Source organism: Astatotilapia calliptera, chromosome 23, assembly GCF_964374335.1.
Source record: "Astatotilapia calliptera chromosome 23, fAstCal68.1, whole genome shotgun sequence".
In the NCBI taxonomy this organism is placed as follows: domain Eukaryota; kingdom Metazoa; phylum Chordata; class Actinopteri; order Cichliformes; family Cichlidae; genus Astatotilapia; species Astatotilapia calliptera.
In genome coordinates, this window is record NC_137443.1 from 35444660 (window position 1) to 35461919 (window position 17260).

General features: G+C 40.3%; 2 protein-coding genes across 2 annotated transcripts in view; one reads left to right on the top strand and one right to left on the bottom strand.

Moving 5' to 3' along the window:
- LOC145424226 (uncharacterized) overlaps window positions 1-17260 on the bottom strand; it is a 474743-nt gene that overhangs the window by 181635 nt on the left and 275848 nt on the right. The window lies entirely within an intron of this gene.
- ndfip2 (Nedd4 family interacting protein 2) lies at window positions 1315-17051 on the top strand. The gene is made up of 8 exons (XM_026158607.2): window positions 1315-1538; window positions 7982-8216; window positions 8411-8541; window positions 9989-10076; window positions 10388-10512; window positions 12538-12604; window positions 12688-12793; window positions 15233-17051. The coding sequence occupies exons 1-7, from the start codon at window positions 1512-1514 to the stop codon at window positions 12789-12791; spliced, it is 777 nt and encodes a 258-aa protein (XP_026014392.1). The 5' UTR covers window positions 1315-1511; the 3' UTR covers window positions 12792-12793; window positions 15233-17051.

Sequence of the window (17260 nt, forward strand, 5' to 3'; positions counted from 1 at the left end):
GGAGTAAACTTGAGAACGGACGTAAAGAGTTTACCCCGCCTCCCCTCTGCTCATATCCACACACATATATTTTAACATGATTTTTGATGGTGGGGATAGAGGAATGTTTCTTTTAGACAGTGAGCTGTCTAAATGCACTCCCAGCCTGGAGCAAAGAGGGTCAAATCTATCTGAGGTTGCTCTCTGCGTGTGTTTGATAGTGTTTTGCAGTACTGCAAATTTTGGTATCGATCCAAAAGTACAGAGTCAGTAATGCCAATACCAATACCGATATTTATGTAGTCTATGTAAGGGAGACCAGTGTGTCATGATTGATGAGATGACTCACCAATAACAACAATTTATTTAACAGAATTCAGTGTATTAAACGTAGAGGATTGAAACAAAGTATCGCTCCTATTGCTCCAGTGTCGATGCAATACCAATACCAGAGATGATATCTATATTATTGATAAGGGTGTTTGATAGCTCAGGGCCTGCTTATTTGTGTTAAACAAGGAGGGGTCTCACTTCTTAAACTGCAGCAATAAGGTTTCCAGGGTTTTTGGTGAAAATGAATAACGATCTTATTTTATGTTCACCTTGCTTTTAGTCATGCAACAGGATGGTGTTAAAGTTTTGGTGTTTTTTATGGATGGAAATGGGTCGTTGTGGTTCAGAGATAAAAGAGGAATTTGGCTCCACCTAGTGGTTTCTCTCGTCAAATTTATTTATTTATTTTTGTATTTGCGTCATCACCCTTTCTCAATCCTTGGAAATCTGAGATCAAGCTACCGAGGAAGGAGTCAATTGGTCGAACGACAATTGGAACAAGAGGTAGTCGCCTTCAAAATAAAGCGTCTAGCGAGCGTTGACGGCCATCTGAAATGGTACAGAAAAAGTAAAACAGACAGTAGAACAGCCATCTTAAAACGTTATGAACTGAATAATATTAAAAGACAGTAACATATCACATTCCCAGGAATTTCTAACAGATTAACTGCCTAACAATTCAGCTGAAAGCAAGCGCGGATAGAAGCCAAGTGCATTAGATATTGATATTATATTAATTGTACCTTTTTTATACTTACAATGAAAATATAATGCTAATATATGGTTGTTATCAAAAATAGTAATAATAATAACTCTTAAAGCTTAGGTGTAAACGTAAGGTAAATTAGATAAGTAGAAGATCACATATGCATTAATGAATACAACAACGATAATAGTAATAATAACATTAATGCGCAATACAGATTATATACATTTTAGTTTGAAATATTTAACCGGAAGTGTGACATCTTTAGACTAGCTTGAAAGTGGGTGAAGGTTTTTACACAGAACGGTATTTTTCTGTGAATGCATTGTAGGTTGTAGCCATTTCTTTCATCGCTCAGAATCCGGTTCTTCAGCGTTGTGTCTGGAATCAACATCTCTTGCCCGTGACTCACACATCGGAGTAAACCCAAGTCTTATTTTTTTTTGATAGTTCTCACCGGCTGGCTCGTTTAGCCAGCTGAACCTAGTCGAAGATGGACCCAGCGAGCCGATACCAAGTGGTGAGTGGAAGCTGATCAAAACACCGTTTGATAGCTCGGCTTGCCACTCGTCACAGGCACCAGGCCCTTGCCAAAAAAATTAATGCTTATTGTTTGTATTGACTATTTAAAATGCGTTATGTGGGACAGACAAAAGCCGTAAAAAAATCAAACTTTCACAAGTGTTGTGTTTTTCCCCTAAATTGGTTTTGCTATGGTACCCAGCCTTTGATTAGCCACCTCCGTTAGCTGGCCAGCCAAGAGTAGTCACGAAGGCCGTTTAAGTGAAAATGCTTTTAATAGCGCTACACACATAAAATACACTCTAACTTGTCGTTACATGTGTACATTAAAACATGTAAATTAATCAGATTGTTTTTTTGTATGTAATTTGTATAGTATATTTTTTTTCTCTCATTTCTTTTCTAAATGTACTTGTATATTGTTCACATGTTGAAATAAATTACCAATCAATCAATCAATCAGGTGTAGTTACACGGTTTTTGGCAGCATAAATTCTGAGAAGCTTAGCTCTAAGTTAAGTGGTTAGCATAGGGATTTAGTAGCTGGCTCATATTAAATGTGGTAAGAGGGCCTTTTTTCCCTCTGGTTGTATTTTTTTAAAGCTGTATTTCCGGCTTAAACCGCAGCTTAAAGGGCTGGTACGAATCAAGAGAAAGGAATGACGGTGACAAATAAGTGTTAACGAACTAATTGTTCAGAAATATGACTTATATTATGTCTTCGCAGAATCATAAAATTCTATAGTAATGCAGGGAAAAGCTAATGCTACTACTGTTAGTCAAAAACATTAATGGATGCCAGCCTCAGAGTATGGCTTCTTTGGTTGAACTGGCCTAAGCATGTGGAGTTTGTTCCTTCTGTTAATGTATTGTAACAGCAGTGTTGGTAAAACTTTGGAGTCAGCTATGAACCTTGGGACATAAAGTATGCTTTGTGCCTTGTATTCTGGTATTATGGCTGATAATCCCACAGCATATTCGGTATGAGCCAAGGCAAATCAGCAATGTCCTTTTTAACTTTTCAGCCCTGAACAAAGCAGCGATTCACACCAAGTTCTTTTTTTTGGTTTTTTTTGAAACTCCAGCACAATACAGTGGATTCTCAAGGATGGCTTGGATGTGGCCAAACGGATAAGTTATCTGATATTGTGGTTTGTGAAAGCAAACAAAAAATATACTAATAAAAACCCAGTGTTCATCACAGTATGCCTACACTGTCATCTCTTGCTCTGTTTCCTTTCTAAATAATACTACAGGTATGGGGCACTGCTGCTGTGAGGTTCGGGTGTATTTGGACACATGAGGAGGCTTGTGGCTATGTTGTTAAGATCTTATGTAATCCCCTGTGCTTGCGTGGGGGTGCAGTTATGCTTTGTCCTTGATTCTGAGCCAGTCGTCGGCCGCTCATTCACTTCCCTGCCTTGTTTGCTGACCCAGCGCTGGTGGAGGTTCAAAAGTCGGTTGGGACGGCCAAGATCTTAGTTTTTTAGAAGTCTATCGGTGTGGTAAACCAACAGATTTCACTGTGACTGTGCTTATTAAAGAAGCTATTTAGGTTTGTTAGTCACCTCTGGCTTTTCAACTTGCGTGATATCATTACTTATCACAAAGGGTGTTTCCCCTGTTTGTCGCGGTGTTTTACCACTGTTCGAAAACCACCATTACTTCATGGAAAAGGTTTCAAATGGTAGATTCGCCTTTCAAAAACATCATTTTAAGCAGATTATCAGAATTGTGGAATTCAGTCCTGCTGACGCAGAGTCAAAATGAGTTTCAAATGAAAACTTGCATAGCTTCAAGCTATGCAACTGAAGTTTGCCGCCTTTTTTTTTTTCTTCCAACTTTTTACATATAAAGCAATCATTTTGTTAATCAGGATTTTTTTTTTTCAGTACAATAATCATGAAGTGAAAATCATGACATGCTGCGTTTGTAATTTTTTTTTTTTAAACCTTTTCAATCCTAAAGTAAAAATCTGATATCGGCACATGCTTAGTCAATATTTCTAATTGATAAATCCGACATGTAATGAAGCTGAATGTCAAACCCAAACTGCCTCAAGCTTTGCAGTGACATCAAATCAATCTGCTCTTGCTAACTGTAAACTTGGTGAATGTATCTGGCTCAAACATTAGAGGCAAGCGTGTTCTATTGCCTATTAGATCAACACAAGTCAGCAGAACAGCATACCAATTCACCCAACTAAAGGTATCACTGTAACTGTTTACTGACGATTGTGATCATTTAAAATTAAATTCATTGATTGTGTCAATCACACAGATCATAATCTCATCAATAATTGTACTTTTTGTAAGCTTAGTCTTCAACATCATACTTTTGTATGTTGAGTTCAATTTAAGTTGCTTTCTTTGTTTTTTGCATGGCTGTCCCACCTAATATTCATATGTGACAAATGAGGTTCCAACTGACTTTTGGCAAATTGCAGTTCCATTTACACATTATGAAGGTTCAACAAGAGGATTGGACCTAAACATTAGTGGGCCATGGGAGTTTTGGGCTCTCACCCTAGTGAATGGCACCATACAACAAAACTATCATTAAATCTGCTGGTGCATGGTGTTGTTTCAGGCGGGTGATGTGCTTCTTGAGTTTGTTTGCAGGTTGAAGACACGAGTTGACCATTGTGGTGATTTTTACCACCATTTAAATGATCTATCAGTACAGAAGCATATACAGAGAAATGTTGCAAGTTTGTCTTTCTGAGGAAAATCTTTAAAAAAAAAAGCCTGCAATTTCTTCACTTCTTGGTTTTCACTTCTCTTATATTATCGCTGGTATAAAAGATACAGAACTGTGGTGACGTCACCACTGACGTGCAAAGTGACCAGTGGAAATATATTGGATCCTTCGATTGCTCTGCTGTTTTTAATATAAACACGGTCCTGTAGAACAGCGGTATAGTGATCCACCCAAACTATTGCTATTACAATAATTATATTGATGATGAAAATCAAGAACTGAGGATTATTGTGAAAGTTGTCAGCTCAACTTAGATCAGTGTTTTTCCTGTGGTTCTGCCTCTTTGATTACAGGCACTTTACTGTGCTCTTGGGGAATTTGTTCTTGGACTTTAAACAAGCTAAACTTGCTTAACCACCTTGAGACAGCTTTTGTTATTCTTTGGGTTATCAGCATTCTGACGCACAATGAGTCTGTCAGGTTATCCTGCCAATCCTGGGTCACGTAGCACTGTCCTTAAAGTTACATGTAGTTTACTTAATTCTAAAACTACAATCTTATGCCTTTGGCCAGGAGCTGACTAGATTGAACTTTCTAATGGATGCCCTTTTGGAACAGAGGGGCGGAGGTGATTCCCTCTCGGTTATACTGTAACCATCATCTGTAATTTCAGAAAGTGTTTGGCTCTAAGACCTGACAAAAAAAATCTGCTTAGGCTTGTAGATGACCCTCTCAGATGTTGCGTGGTCTGTCATTAACTTATTACATGTCGATCACTTTTCCAGAAACCTTCCTCTGTTGACATATTGATGTGGCTTTATGTATCTGTGCTTGCTGTGTCAAACATTCTGTTTAGGGCAAACCGTACTGCTCTTACTCATTTTACTCCTCCTTACATGCAGGCTAAGGATATCACTGTAATTGAACATTTCTTAAGCTTCTACATACTGTAGCAGTTCATTTCTTTAGGGTTCAGATTGTGTTAGCTTTCATTGAGTACAGCTCTGACAGATGCCAAAGGGTAAAGACCAAGGATTAGTCTGTAATGCTTAGCTAAGGAATTAGAACTAAGCAAGAATAATGGAACCTGCCACCACTAAGAAAGTCTCCTATAGAGTGGTAATCACCTTTCACTGGGGTAATACAGTATTTAACTTTATCTGTGTTTTTGAAAGGGCTAAAGGCATAACTAATTATTAATGTCAGCACCCATCATGTTCCGAAGCAGTGGTGTGGGTGCCCTGGCAATGCTTCCCAGTGCTAACAGACATAAATGTGAAGTGGTAAGCAAGATGGAACATACAGTTAGCATAGTATAGCTGTTTTTGGATTGTTTGTATGTATGCAGTGTCAGAACTAACTCACATGTGCCCAATATTAAATTTGTAGTGCTATCAGAGCTAATGTTAGCCACACACTCTGGGTGTTTTCTTACTTTTACACTAGTTGATTACTCTAAATTTTCATTTTAGTTAGAAAACTAGTAGCTATTAGGGCTGAACGATTATGGAAAATAATCTAATTGCGATTTTTTTTTTTGCCCCAATATTGCGATTGCGATGCGATATGCGATTATTTTTTAAGGTCTTTGTCTTCTGTATTATTAAACAAAGACAAGCAATACATCATATAGTATGGCCAATACTATATTACATTAATTTTAAACTGTTCTTTCCTGGAAGACAGACCTCTGTTATGATGACATGAGGTGATGCATGAATTGATGACTGACATTTTTATTTAACTTCTTCAATCACAACAGTATATTTGAACATACACAATAGTTTATTTTTAGCTTACAAACATCTGAGCATAAAGTGCTGACAAGGAACCCTGGTGTAAACATTAAAATGAAAGTCAGTACAATGTGCAGATTGCAGAAATATACATAAAAAAAATCAGTGGCTTTACCACACTCAGTTTTTCGACATCTGTGAACTACTAGACAGTCATTCAATTAAAAAATAATATTAAATAAATAAAACTAATAAATAAAAAATACACACATCTTACTGATCTCTGCAGTCAGTAACATTACACATAAAGTGCAAACATAATAGCAATTGTATAAACACACACACAAACACGCCTTTAAAATTTAAAGGCGTGAAATTGGACGGTCTAGCCAATCAGAAGGCTAGTTCTGATTAGCGTCACCGCTGTCTCGGTGGAGTTTAATAAACTCGGCCGTCTGCTTCTTGCTATCTAAAATATAACCAGACACTGGTGTAAATTCTCGACTGTCTCATACTTCTGTTTAATAAGTTTTCTGTTTGACGTTTAGTCAGCTGTGTGAAAACCAAGGAGGAACCCACCCGGGGGATTAATAAAGTTTTATTTTATCTAATCTAATAACTTTAATCTCAGCCAAACCGATTTACTCACGAACAAACAAAACACTGAAAAAAGCCCAACGATAACATTTTTAGGTTGTCTAAGTGACTTATATATTACGTTTAACCCGAGCAGCGAAACTCCGCGGTGATCTGAAAATGATGTGCCGGGAGTTGTGCCGTTCTCGGCCGCATCAGTAACCCTCGAGCTCCCGGCTAGCTGTCGAGCTGGTGGGTAGCAGACGCCTCTGAAAACGTCGAAGCACTTTTGCAAATATGGGATATCTTGATAAACCGAGCAGATATTTGATGTTTACACAACTACTTTCTCGCCTGAAAATATGTTAAAAGTTTATTTTGTGACCCAGAAAGATTAGTATGAGTAATTTTAAAACTTAGTAGCGGCCGCCATTGCTGGAAACTGGAGTTTGGCTGGGCCGCGCTATGAATTCTGGGATATGGTAGTAATTTGGACAGCCTTCGGCGCGTCGCTGTGACGTAATCGGTCTACAAATGCGGCCTCAGGAGGATGCAGCCCATGAATTTGGACATGTCCAGAGTATAATCGCAGCCTTTGCGGTTAGAAAATTGCACTTGATCATGTCGCGATATTATCGCAAATGCGATATATCGTTCAGCCCTAGTAGCTATGCACGGATTTAACATCCTGACTCCATACATTTTCTCTGGAGGACTGGCATTTGCTGCTTTTTTGAGGTCACCAAAAAGTAAAAAAAAAATTCCACTTTGAAGTGTTGCCCCCTTTAGCCACAACTTTTCAGCAAATAGTCCATACCGCCTCACCTTTATTAGTGAGACGGAATCCAAAAAACATGTCATTTTTACACTTTGTTTACCCCTGTTGTTTCACAGCTCGCTGAGCTTTGATTTTTCTACAAGTACTCTGGTGTTACACTGACAACTTCTTCTGTCAGACGCTTATATTTGAAAACAACCTAAAGCACTCAAAATGAGACTGAAACATACATGTTCAGATTGTTTGTTTATGTTTACCTGACTGATACAACAACTAACTTGTCCGTACATTGCTATAGGTGCGTGTTTTTTGTTTAGACTGGCCATAGCTTCCCAACTTTGGGCCTCCCTTTGAGAGCGAAACCAGAGTTTGATTTATATATATTTTTTTGATTCATATATATATATACACATACATATACATGAATGAAAATATTGAAATCTTTTGCTTTCTGGTTTGTTATTTCAGTCGACTGGCAGCTGTTTTTATGCAGTCAGAAGAATTGGAGTTTTCAAACTTTGAAACTGCCAACACTCTGGTGCTTTCTTCTCAAGTCTTTCAGAGATGTAGGACGAGAGTGTGTGCATGTGTGCATTCCCCTTGAGCAGCAGCATTGGTTTTGGCTGATGATCTGCTTCTTGTTATATTCAGTTGCACAATGAGGACGACTCTTCGGAGGCCGGCGCCAGCGAGCCACAGCCGTGCACTTCTGCCACAGCCCAGCCCGGCACATCCGGCCAGGACCAGAGTCAGACTCAGGTGAGCCCGACCCCAGTCCCCGCGGCAGGGGAAGCGTCGGGCGTGAGGACTCAGGGGGAGGCAGTGGACACGGCACCACCTCCATACGCTTCCATCGACTTGGGAGCAAATGCTGCAGCACCACCTGGTACTAATTTGACTTTAATTGCACACAGAGTTTGGTCTGATTGCAGCTCTGTGGTGACTATTTGGAGTGTTTGTAGCTTTGAGTCACTTTAGTTTCCAGGACGGTCTCAGAGCGTTATAGGAAGTGCACAGCTCCGCTTTGATCCTGCGTGCTTTCTGTCCTTTTCTTACTTTTTTCCTCCTCTCTCTCAACAGAGACTAGTTTCCGAGGTGACTTCCCTGTGCCGCCACCCTACAGCGTTGCCACCTCATTGCCCACATACGATGAAGCAGAGAAGGCCAAAGCAGCTGCCATGGCTGCCTCAGCAGTGGAGGTGATGCCACGGGTAAGGAGCCCTGCTCACACACGGTCGCCCTCTCAGATCCCCTCTTATTATTCTTGGGTTAAAGTTCTTCCACTGAAACATTCTTGTGGTTACTGGTCTTTGGTCTGGGTGTGGTTCACCTCAAAGTAGGGCTGGGCGATATGGCCTAAAATTCATATCGTGATATAATCTGAAGCACGTGCGGTAACGATATATATCGTGATATATTCTTTTCTTCTGTATAACGTATTTTCCACACTATAAGGCACACTTAAAATCCTTTAATTTTCTCAAAAATCGAGAGTGCGCCTTATGTATGAATTCTGGTTGTGCTTACTGACTTCGAACTGATTTCTGCGTGCAGAAATCTGTTAAAAAATGTTTTAGTACAACTTTGGTAAGCCGCACTGCTTGATGGATTGTCAGAGCATTACGGCTGCCGTAGTGAGGAGCTTCGCGGCGTAATCTGGGTCCAAAGCGCCGTCTTCTTCAGGTCCCAAAGTCAAACGAACACTGAGAGTTAAAGAGTTAAAAACATGACATACCATGTTCTGACTGAGAGATTTTGAAACAAATTAAAACGTACAGCTCTGCTTCCACTTCCGACATAAATGAAGACAGAAAACTAAACAGCAGTGGCGTTTGCAGGGTTACTGAAGTTGGACTACCTGGTATATAATGTTGTACCATGTATGTTAGCATAACATTAGCACAGTGAAGCTGGAGGATGAACCCCAACTTTTTTCCCACTTATTAAAAGTTAACGTGAGGGATTCTGGTGGTCAGGGACAAATGCAGTCGCATAGCAAGATGCTATACACGGGCCAAACTTCAGTCAGGAGAACAACTGAGATTATTCATCCACAATATGAGGTTGGTTATTAATATAGTGCAACAACATGGGAATAGAACAGCTGCGAGAGAATTCAACATTAATGAATCAACGTTACGGAAGTGGAGGAAGCGCAGTTTTTGGCTTTCCCCATATTTCACAAGTGCTTCATCTCTTTGCTATGACTGTCGGCATAATTTGCAGATGATAATGGTTTTAGCTGCTGCGATGCTTTCGACCAAAACAGGCGCAGCTTGATGACATCATCAACATGCACTGTCACGATAGAGCGGTATAGTCAAAATCTCTATCGTTGGCCAAATTTATATCGTTTCTATCGTATATCGTTTATATCGCCCACCCCTACCTCAAAGCATGCCAGAAAATTTTTGTCTTGACTACCCCACGCTTGTGACACTCCGGACCAAAGTAAATGCTGAAAGGCTTTATTTCTACCAGCTCTGAGTCTTCCCATTCAGAACAAGTAAAACTGCATTTCAGTTAACTTGAATTTATGCTCTGAGCACGTTATATCAGCACTTTAAAGGTTATTGTTAAGGTGACTTACTAATTCCAAAATACATTATGACTTTTAAAATAATATAACATTTGTATGTCTGTGTGTGTCCGTGTAAGGATGATGACTTCCCTCCCAGAGACGACTTCAGTGACGCCGATCAGCTCAGAGTGGGTAACGACGGGATCTTCATGTTGGCCTTTTTTAGTGAGTCTCGTGTTTTCTTTTGTTTGCTTATTTATGTGCAAAGTAAAGAGACCTGGTAGCAGCTCTGTTTGCTTTGCCCAGATTGCAACACACTCGTAAAACAGCATGTGACTCCCTGATAACAGATGAATTAACCCTCGAGTCTCACTCATAATTCAGTGGATAAACATTTAGAGAGACGCTCAAATCCACTGAGACTGTTGTTACTTTTAGATTTTTAACATATAATTTTTAAAAAATCCACTGCTGATTTCAAAGTGAAAGTCACTTAGATGCCCAAATAAAAACAAGTCTTCCTGATGTTCCTTCAGTGGCCTTCCTGTTCAACTGGATCGGGTTCTGCCTGTCGTTCTGTCTGACCAACACCATTGCGGGGCGCTATGGGGCCATCTGCGGCTTCGGCCTTTCCCTCATCAAGTGGATTCTCATTGTCAGGGTATGTTTTTCCACTGTTTGTTTGTTGTGTTTGAACGATGGAGGTCAGTGTTACACACGAGGATCAGGGTTTAACGAAAAGTTGAGCAACTCAACAGCAATCTTGGAAAGAATCTGTGCAGTTTGTTTGTTTTTTTTTAAAACTTATATCTAAGTGAATGAGAATGCAGCCATTACTGAACATTTGAATATTATTCTCCTACAGCTACACCATGTTGTGGATGTTTTCCATTAAATAAAGCCTGCAGACAAGCGGTGAGCGGTAGCTAACATTCTTTAATCACAAACAAAGAACAGAAAACCAAGCTTGGTGGAGAGCCTGCATGATCGTGGGGCAGACGGTCAGCAGAGTCTCACTGAGCCTAGCATGGCTCTCAGTTAAATACCTTCTCCAGGAACAAAAGGCAGTACACAGCTGTTTCACACCTTAAGGTTCACACTCCCTTGCTACCTCCCAGAGTCCTCAAAGAGAGAAAAGATTCTTCCTGTGGACTTGTCTGCTTCCCCCAACTTCCTTACCAGACCCCCACCATCTGTCTAACTGTATGAGTGTGAGACATGTTAAAATCTAGTGGCGCTAAGGCATTATACAATAAAATAATGTGATCAATACATAAATAAAAGAAATTCCTATACAACCACGTGAACCTCTGAGCAGTGCTACAGGATTAGCTTTTTGGGGACGAGTCTCAGTGTCGTAGACCCAAAGACTTTGACCTTGAGGGCTTTGGACCGTACTGCTGCCAAGCCGTGAACTAAATGAGGTTTCTCTGTCAGACACTCTGAGTCCTTTACGCACTCTCTCCAAATCACCATTCCCGCATAGTTTGTCTAAGGGTGTTACCCAGAGTTCATAGCCCTTTTATGTTAAACACAAGGTTGGTAGGTAATGGGGGGAAAATGGCAATGTCATACGCTCTGCTCCTCTGTGCACAACTACTACTGCAGAGGCTCATACAGTGTTCATACCATTACCAGCCTCTGGCAAACAATCAGCTCGTGCTACTGAGCAGACGACCTGCTGATCTGCATCCTCAGTCATTCTGGTGTTCTGGCTTTGAAACGCGAAAGATTGACATAAATCTGTAATATTCTTTGTTGTTTGGAAGTTTCATCAGTTGGGTTGACAAAGACTAAGTCTAATGTGGTCTACAGGCGAGAGTTTAATTGTGCTCGCAGTAGAAGGAGCATTATTATATCAGTTGGGAGCTGCAGCTGAAAAGCTCTCAAGCTGGTGGTGGTATTTGTGATGTTTCATTTCCTTTGCACATGTCTTTGAAGTTTGCAGAGTGTTGTTGCTATTATTATATCTTTTCATTTGTGAAGGTCAAAAGTCTCACTGGGATTAAAAAACCTCCCCCAGGAATGACGTGGCCAAGAGGCCAGCAGAGCCCTGAGAGCTGTTCAGAGTAAGCTCAGGACCTGCGACGCCCGTGCTTCCTGTCTCATTGTTGTAGGTTGAGATATCGAGAGAGAGTCTGATTTGGGCGTCTGATAGAACTGCAGCTGCTGCTGCGGAAGAACTCACAGGGGGACATTAAACACACTTAAAAACAATGCTAACTGCATCCTGTGTTAATGTCTGCACACTCATGCCCTTACCCGTGTGTGTGTGTGTGTGTGTGTGTGTGTGTGTGTGTGTGTGTGTTAGGGTGACCTTGAGGTTTGACTTTTTTTTTTTTTTTTTTTTTTTTTTAAATGTCATATTTCTGTTTTCAGAGATTGCCCTGTTTATACACAGCTGTCATTTTCCACACAACACATTTAGCAATATTTTCATTCATGCACTAGTCAAAGTAAGCAGATTTCATACCATCCCCGGTCCTCATATAACTGTTTTTTTTTTTTTTTTTAATCTATAGTGTGAGAGCACATGACTGCTGGTCAGGCTTCATCGATGTGGGATTTGTATTTTTTAATGGACTTTATGAGAGAGCGTCACTTTGTATAAAGAGCAAATTAGACACAGCAATTGTTTCCTTCTGATAACACTAAAGCCAAACTCTCTCTTCCTGTGTGTGTCCAGTTCTCAGACTACTTCACTGGCTACTTCAACGGTCAGTACTGGCTGTGGTGGATCTTCCTGCTGCTCGGTGAGTGCGCTGCAGTCAGTAATCGTCCCTAAAAGCCAAAAAGCCTCCGTGTCAGAGTGACTTCATGATTCTCTCTCCCACAGGTCTCCTGCTGTTCTTCAGAGGTTTTGTGAACTATCTAAAAGTTCGCAATATGTCAGAGAACATGGCCACATCTCATAGAACACGCCTCTTCTTCCTCTACTAAAGGTATCAAAATCTTTGTATTGAGCTGGCTGTGTTCAACTGGATCAGAGTTTTTCAGTATGTGAAGTATTCAGATCTGCATTTGTTTTCTAGGTGTTTGGTTTACAGCTCCAGCTTAAACTGGGGAGGTTTGATGAGATGAAGTCAGGACTAGAGTCTTTCAGGGTCTCGTTCGTGAATGTGGTAGGCGCAGAGCTGACAGGTGGCTGTGGTAAAGACATGGCATGTCAGCGGAACTGTTGGTCGACCTACATGCAGAGTTTTTTTTCCCCTGTGGCTGTGAGCTGTGGGAGCTGTGGGAACTGAGTGAACGAATAACCCAGCCAAGACTCGTGACATGTGTCTCAGCACCTCGCTGCTGCTGATAGACCCTGTGCATGAGAAAATGCTAACTTCCTGGTTTGAGACCAGATGTAGGGTTGTACATTTCCGGTAGCTTTACTTTGCGGTCAATCGCTACTACGAAGATATACTCCAAAATCATGTCCAAAACTCGAAAACGGAAAGATCGCGTTAAGTTACAAAGAGCAGAAGGTGGGAACACTCACCACTGTTGTGTCATAAAAAATCTAATGATCAATTTTGACGTTTAAAGAGTTTAGATCAATCAGTTGTTTACATCACTCAACACAAGCAGAACTGCATCACTGCAGCAGAAGACACATCGTCCACATTCAGAAGCACATCTCTGTATAGTGACAGTTATTATGATTTAAACAGGCAAATGTTCAGCATTCAAACTACAGGTGAAGAATAGTCAAACCAGATGTTTCCCTGTTATGTCGATATCAGCTAGTCAAGTACACACCACACCTACACAGCATGTTAACAAACCGTGAAAAAAAGCCACACAAAAAATGAACGATTGCTGGTAAGGGTTTCTATGCATTAGTATTTACGAAGGGTATGTTGTGACTTACCTTCACAATTACAGTGGTCCCTCGCTATAACGCGGTTCACCTTTCACCTCGCTGTTTCGCAGATTTTTTAGTGCAAGTTTGCATGTTTGTTTATTTTTTTTTACATCACATTGTGTCCTGATCGCTGCAGACGATCTCCTCCGTGCCGTCTCTCCTGTACAGTACAGAATCGCTGCATCGATCGCTAGCAGTGTGACTCTGAAGTGCAGTACGTTATGTCCACGATGTCCACGAAACGTTTTGCATCGTCAAAAAATAAAATTGGCTACTTGATTTCACCTATCACAGGTTATTTTTTAGAACATAACACCCGCGATAAACAAGGGACCGCTGTTTACAGATACTGAGAAATATAACATTTGAATCCCTTTTCTCTTTTGCTCTGAGGCACGGGGAAAAAATATCGACAAGTCGATGAACATCATTTACATATATATTGGGTAAATGCCCAAGACATCTATTGAAATGTAAATCGCCGCTTGATTCATTCATTTGCTTAACTTGTTTTGGACCGTAAACAAGGCGCGAATAGGACACCGGAAGCAAAGCTCCCCACAGGAGTTTCCGCACCGGAAGTAGCATATGCTAACGTGCACACAGTCTACTGGCCACTTTGCAGAATTAAAGCCTGGTGAGCAGCTGCACCTGTACAGAGGATCTGTACCTGGAAGAGAACGAGACAGGAGAGTTGCTTTCCAAGTTAAACGCAGCTTAAAGCAGCACATAGCTATTATCTTCAGCTCAGGTGATCTTTGTCAGTTCTAAAATTAGACACAGCCCCATTCATGGTAATCCTTTCATGATGTAATTACAGATGATCGTCATTTAAAAACAGAAAAACGCACCATTCTCCAAAAAGCCAGCAGCACACAGCTCCTGCTGATAGATTGAAAAGTGTGCTGAACAGTGGACACTTCTGTGTGTTCCTGGGTTCACTTCAGCCGGTTATGTTAGAACCTCTGTCTGCTCTGTGGCTGGTTCAAGGGCCAACAACAACACAAGTAAGAGTAGCCCACAAACTGGTTGGTCCATATATGTTTGGCACCGCCTAAACAGTAAACAGCTGCAGCGTGTAGACAACTTGGAGTAAAGCACAGGCTCTACACGGGACCAGTACAGGGTTACTGCACCACGCCACAGTGAGTTTCAGTGATCATTTTACACCATGTGCTGAAATCTAGAGCCAACGTCACAACATCTCTTATCTTTGGAAGTGTCACAATTTAGTCAGCGGAAGTCATAGTCACACGAGCCCTGAGGTTCTTTGTTCAAGGTCGTGAATGCTGAAGCTTCACGACTCATGTTTAGTGTAGAAATGTTTACAGTGTCCACCTGACAGTGGACAGTGCCAGTTTGTACAGTGTGTGAGAAACATAGTGTCCAGATAAAGGTCATCAGAACGGATGTGCAGTTTAAAGGTGGTACTGATGCACTTACAGACAGGAAGTTGCAGATCAGATATGTTCTCATGTTTAATAACTGTCACTGTTCGCCCCTAATGTGTGGAATTCATTCCCTCCAGGTTCTCCGTGCCGTCACCGCTCCATTCCAATGTGAACGTCCTTCCCTCCCCCTTGAATGACCTGACTAAAGAGCCTTGCAGTGAAGAGAGGAGATGGGGAAGGAATGGAGGAAAAGATGTAGGGAGAAAGAGTTACCAGTTTCATTAAAAGTAAAACACGGCTCAGCTCTGAAGCAGCTGCTTCAGAGCTGAGCCGAAAAATCCGACTTTGATGATCACGTCTCATCCCTGGCCCTTTTTGCCCCCCCCCCCCCCCACCCCACCCCACCCCACCCCCACTTCATTTTCCTTTGATTCAAAGCTTTTCACACTGTCTTCTCTTGGATCATGTGACGGAAACACCAGACCAGCTCATGTGTCACACAAACCTGGCCTGAGGCGAATTTAAGAGTTAACATTTATTCACAAAGCACAACAAAACAGTGTAGGATGTACATAAAAATAGCTTTGGCAGTTCTAAGCTAGCTTATGTGATGCCATGCGGTGACAGCAGTGTTAACAGCTTAAAGCTGAATCACAAAACCTTCATGACTATAAAGTAACATTTGGAATTTTAAAATAGAAACCGTGTAGGAGGTGAAAACCCATTATGAGACTTTGATATTCAGATTTCCCCTCCAACAGCCTTGTTTGTCTCACTTGAAACAAACAGGAATTAAGGATTCAAACTGACAGACCTTTTAGTTACTCGTGGAATTTTAAAACACACCACTGTTTACTTTATATGGTTTTATTATAAAATGAATAGAATTCATGGCACATTAATGTTAAAAATAATGTAGTTAAAAGTAGCATGAAATACATTAATTATTTAACAAAAACATTAAAATAATACTAGCGGTGTGTTTAAAAATTCCCTGATGATTGTTTCATGAACTTCTCTTGAGCTTGAACTAAGCACTAGTTTTGCCGTATTATTTAAGCTTAGGGTGTTATAATGAAGTCTTAATTTAACGCTGGTGTAGCAGTTTGACAGCGCCAGTCCTTTTTCGTCATCTCAGATTTTCTTCAAATCAAATTTATGCAACAGTTTCCATTATAAGGGCACTCAGAACCGAACACCGAAGCTCTGCTTAGCTAGAATTGGCTCAAAATATAATAAATAATATAACTTTTTTCCCCCCTTTTTTTCAGTCGGTTAAGTTGGGGCTCTGAGCCAATGGAAGGTGTTTGAAATTGCAAACTGGAATCTTCTATTATAATAATTTAAGATAATACAGGTGCCAAAAATTAGCATCAGCAATAACGGCACTCTGGACTGATATCAGTCACTGGCAAATATTTACTGATGATGTCACATTGGATGTGTGATGAAGAGCTTGAAACCTTTAATGACAAACCAGAAGCTTTTCTTAAAACGATATCAGATAACATGTGCTGGCAGAAACTTAGCATTGGCTAATATTGGCTCTATTGACTGATATCAGGAATGACAGCCACAGATATTTATGCATTATCCACCAATTAATTACAGTATGAAAACCTAAATAATTCAACTATAAAACAGTGAAGGGGGAAAGGAATGAGAACAAAAGCAAATTTAAAATGCAAAAAAAGTGGTTGTTTTTAAAAAATAAATAAATTGACGAGTCATACTGATGCTGTTTCCCTCTGTGTTCTGTGTCATAAACAGAGCTTCCTTGTTTAAAAAACAAAAACAGAAAAACTTTGAAGTTTTCCATGGTTGAGTCATGTGACCGACTGAATATCTGCTGATATTCCTGGTATCAGTCAGTAAAGCCAATATCAGCCGATACGGGTTACCTGCTGATATCGGTGCATCTGATATTACTCGAATAAAAGCTTCTTGTTTATCTTGTTTTTCATTGCAGCGACTTTCCCTTAGAAACGATGGAAACATTTGCACCAGCAGATTTCCTGAATTGATTTTTTTTTTTAATCTCCTTTCCCTTCAATAACAATCATTAATCAGCCTTTTTTTTTTTTTTTTTGGTAACATTTTTGAATCAAAGAAAAATGAACAGCTTTCATTAATTAATTAATTTATTATTTTTGGGTTAAACAAAA

Coding starts and splice junctions, on each gene's coding strand:
- ndfip2 (XM_026158607.2), top strand. CDS start 1,512: ATGGACCCAGCGAGCCGATACCAAGTG. Junction 8,217..8,410: donor AAATGCTGCAGCACCACCTG/GTACTAATTTGA, acceptor CTCTCTCAACAG/AGACTAGTTTCCGAGGTGAC. Junction 10,077..10,387: donor CTTCATGTTGGCCTTTTTTA/GTGAGTCTCGTG, acceptor ATGTTCCTTCAG/TGGCCTTCCTGTTCAACTGG.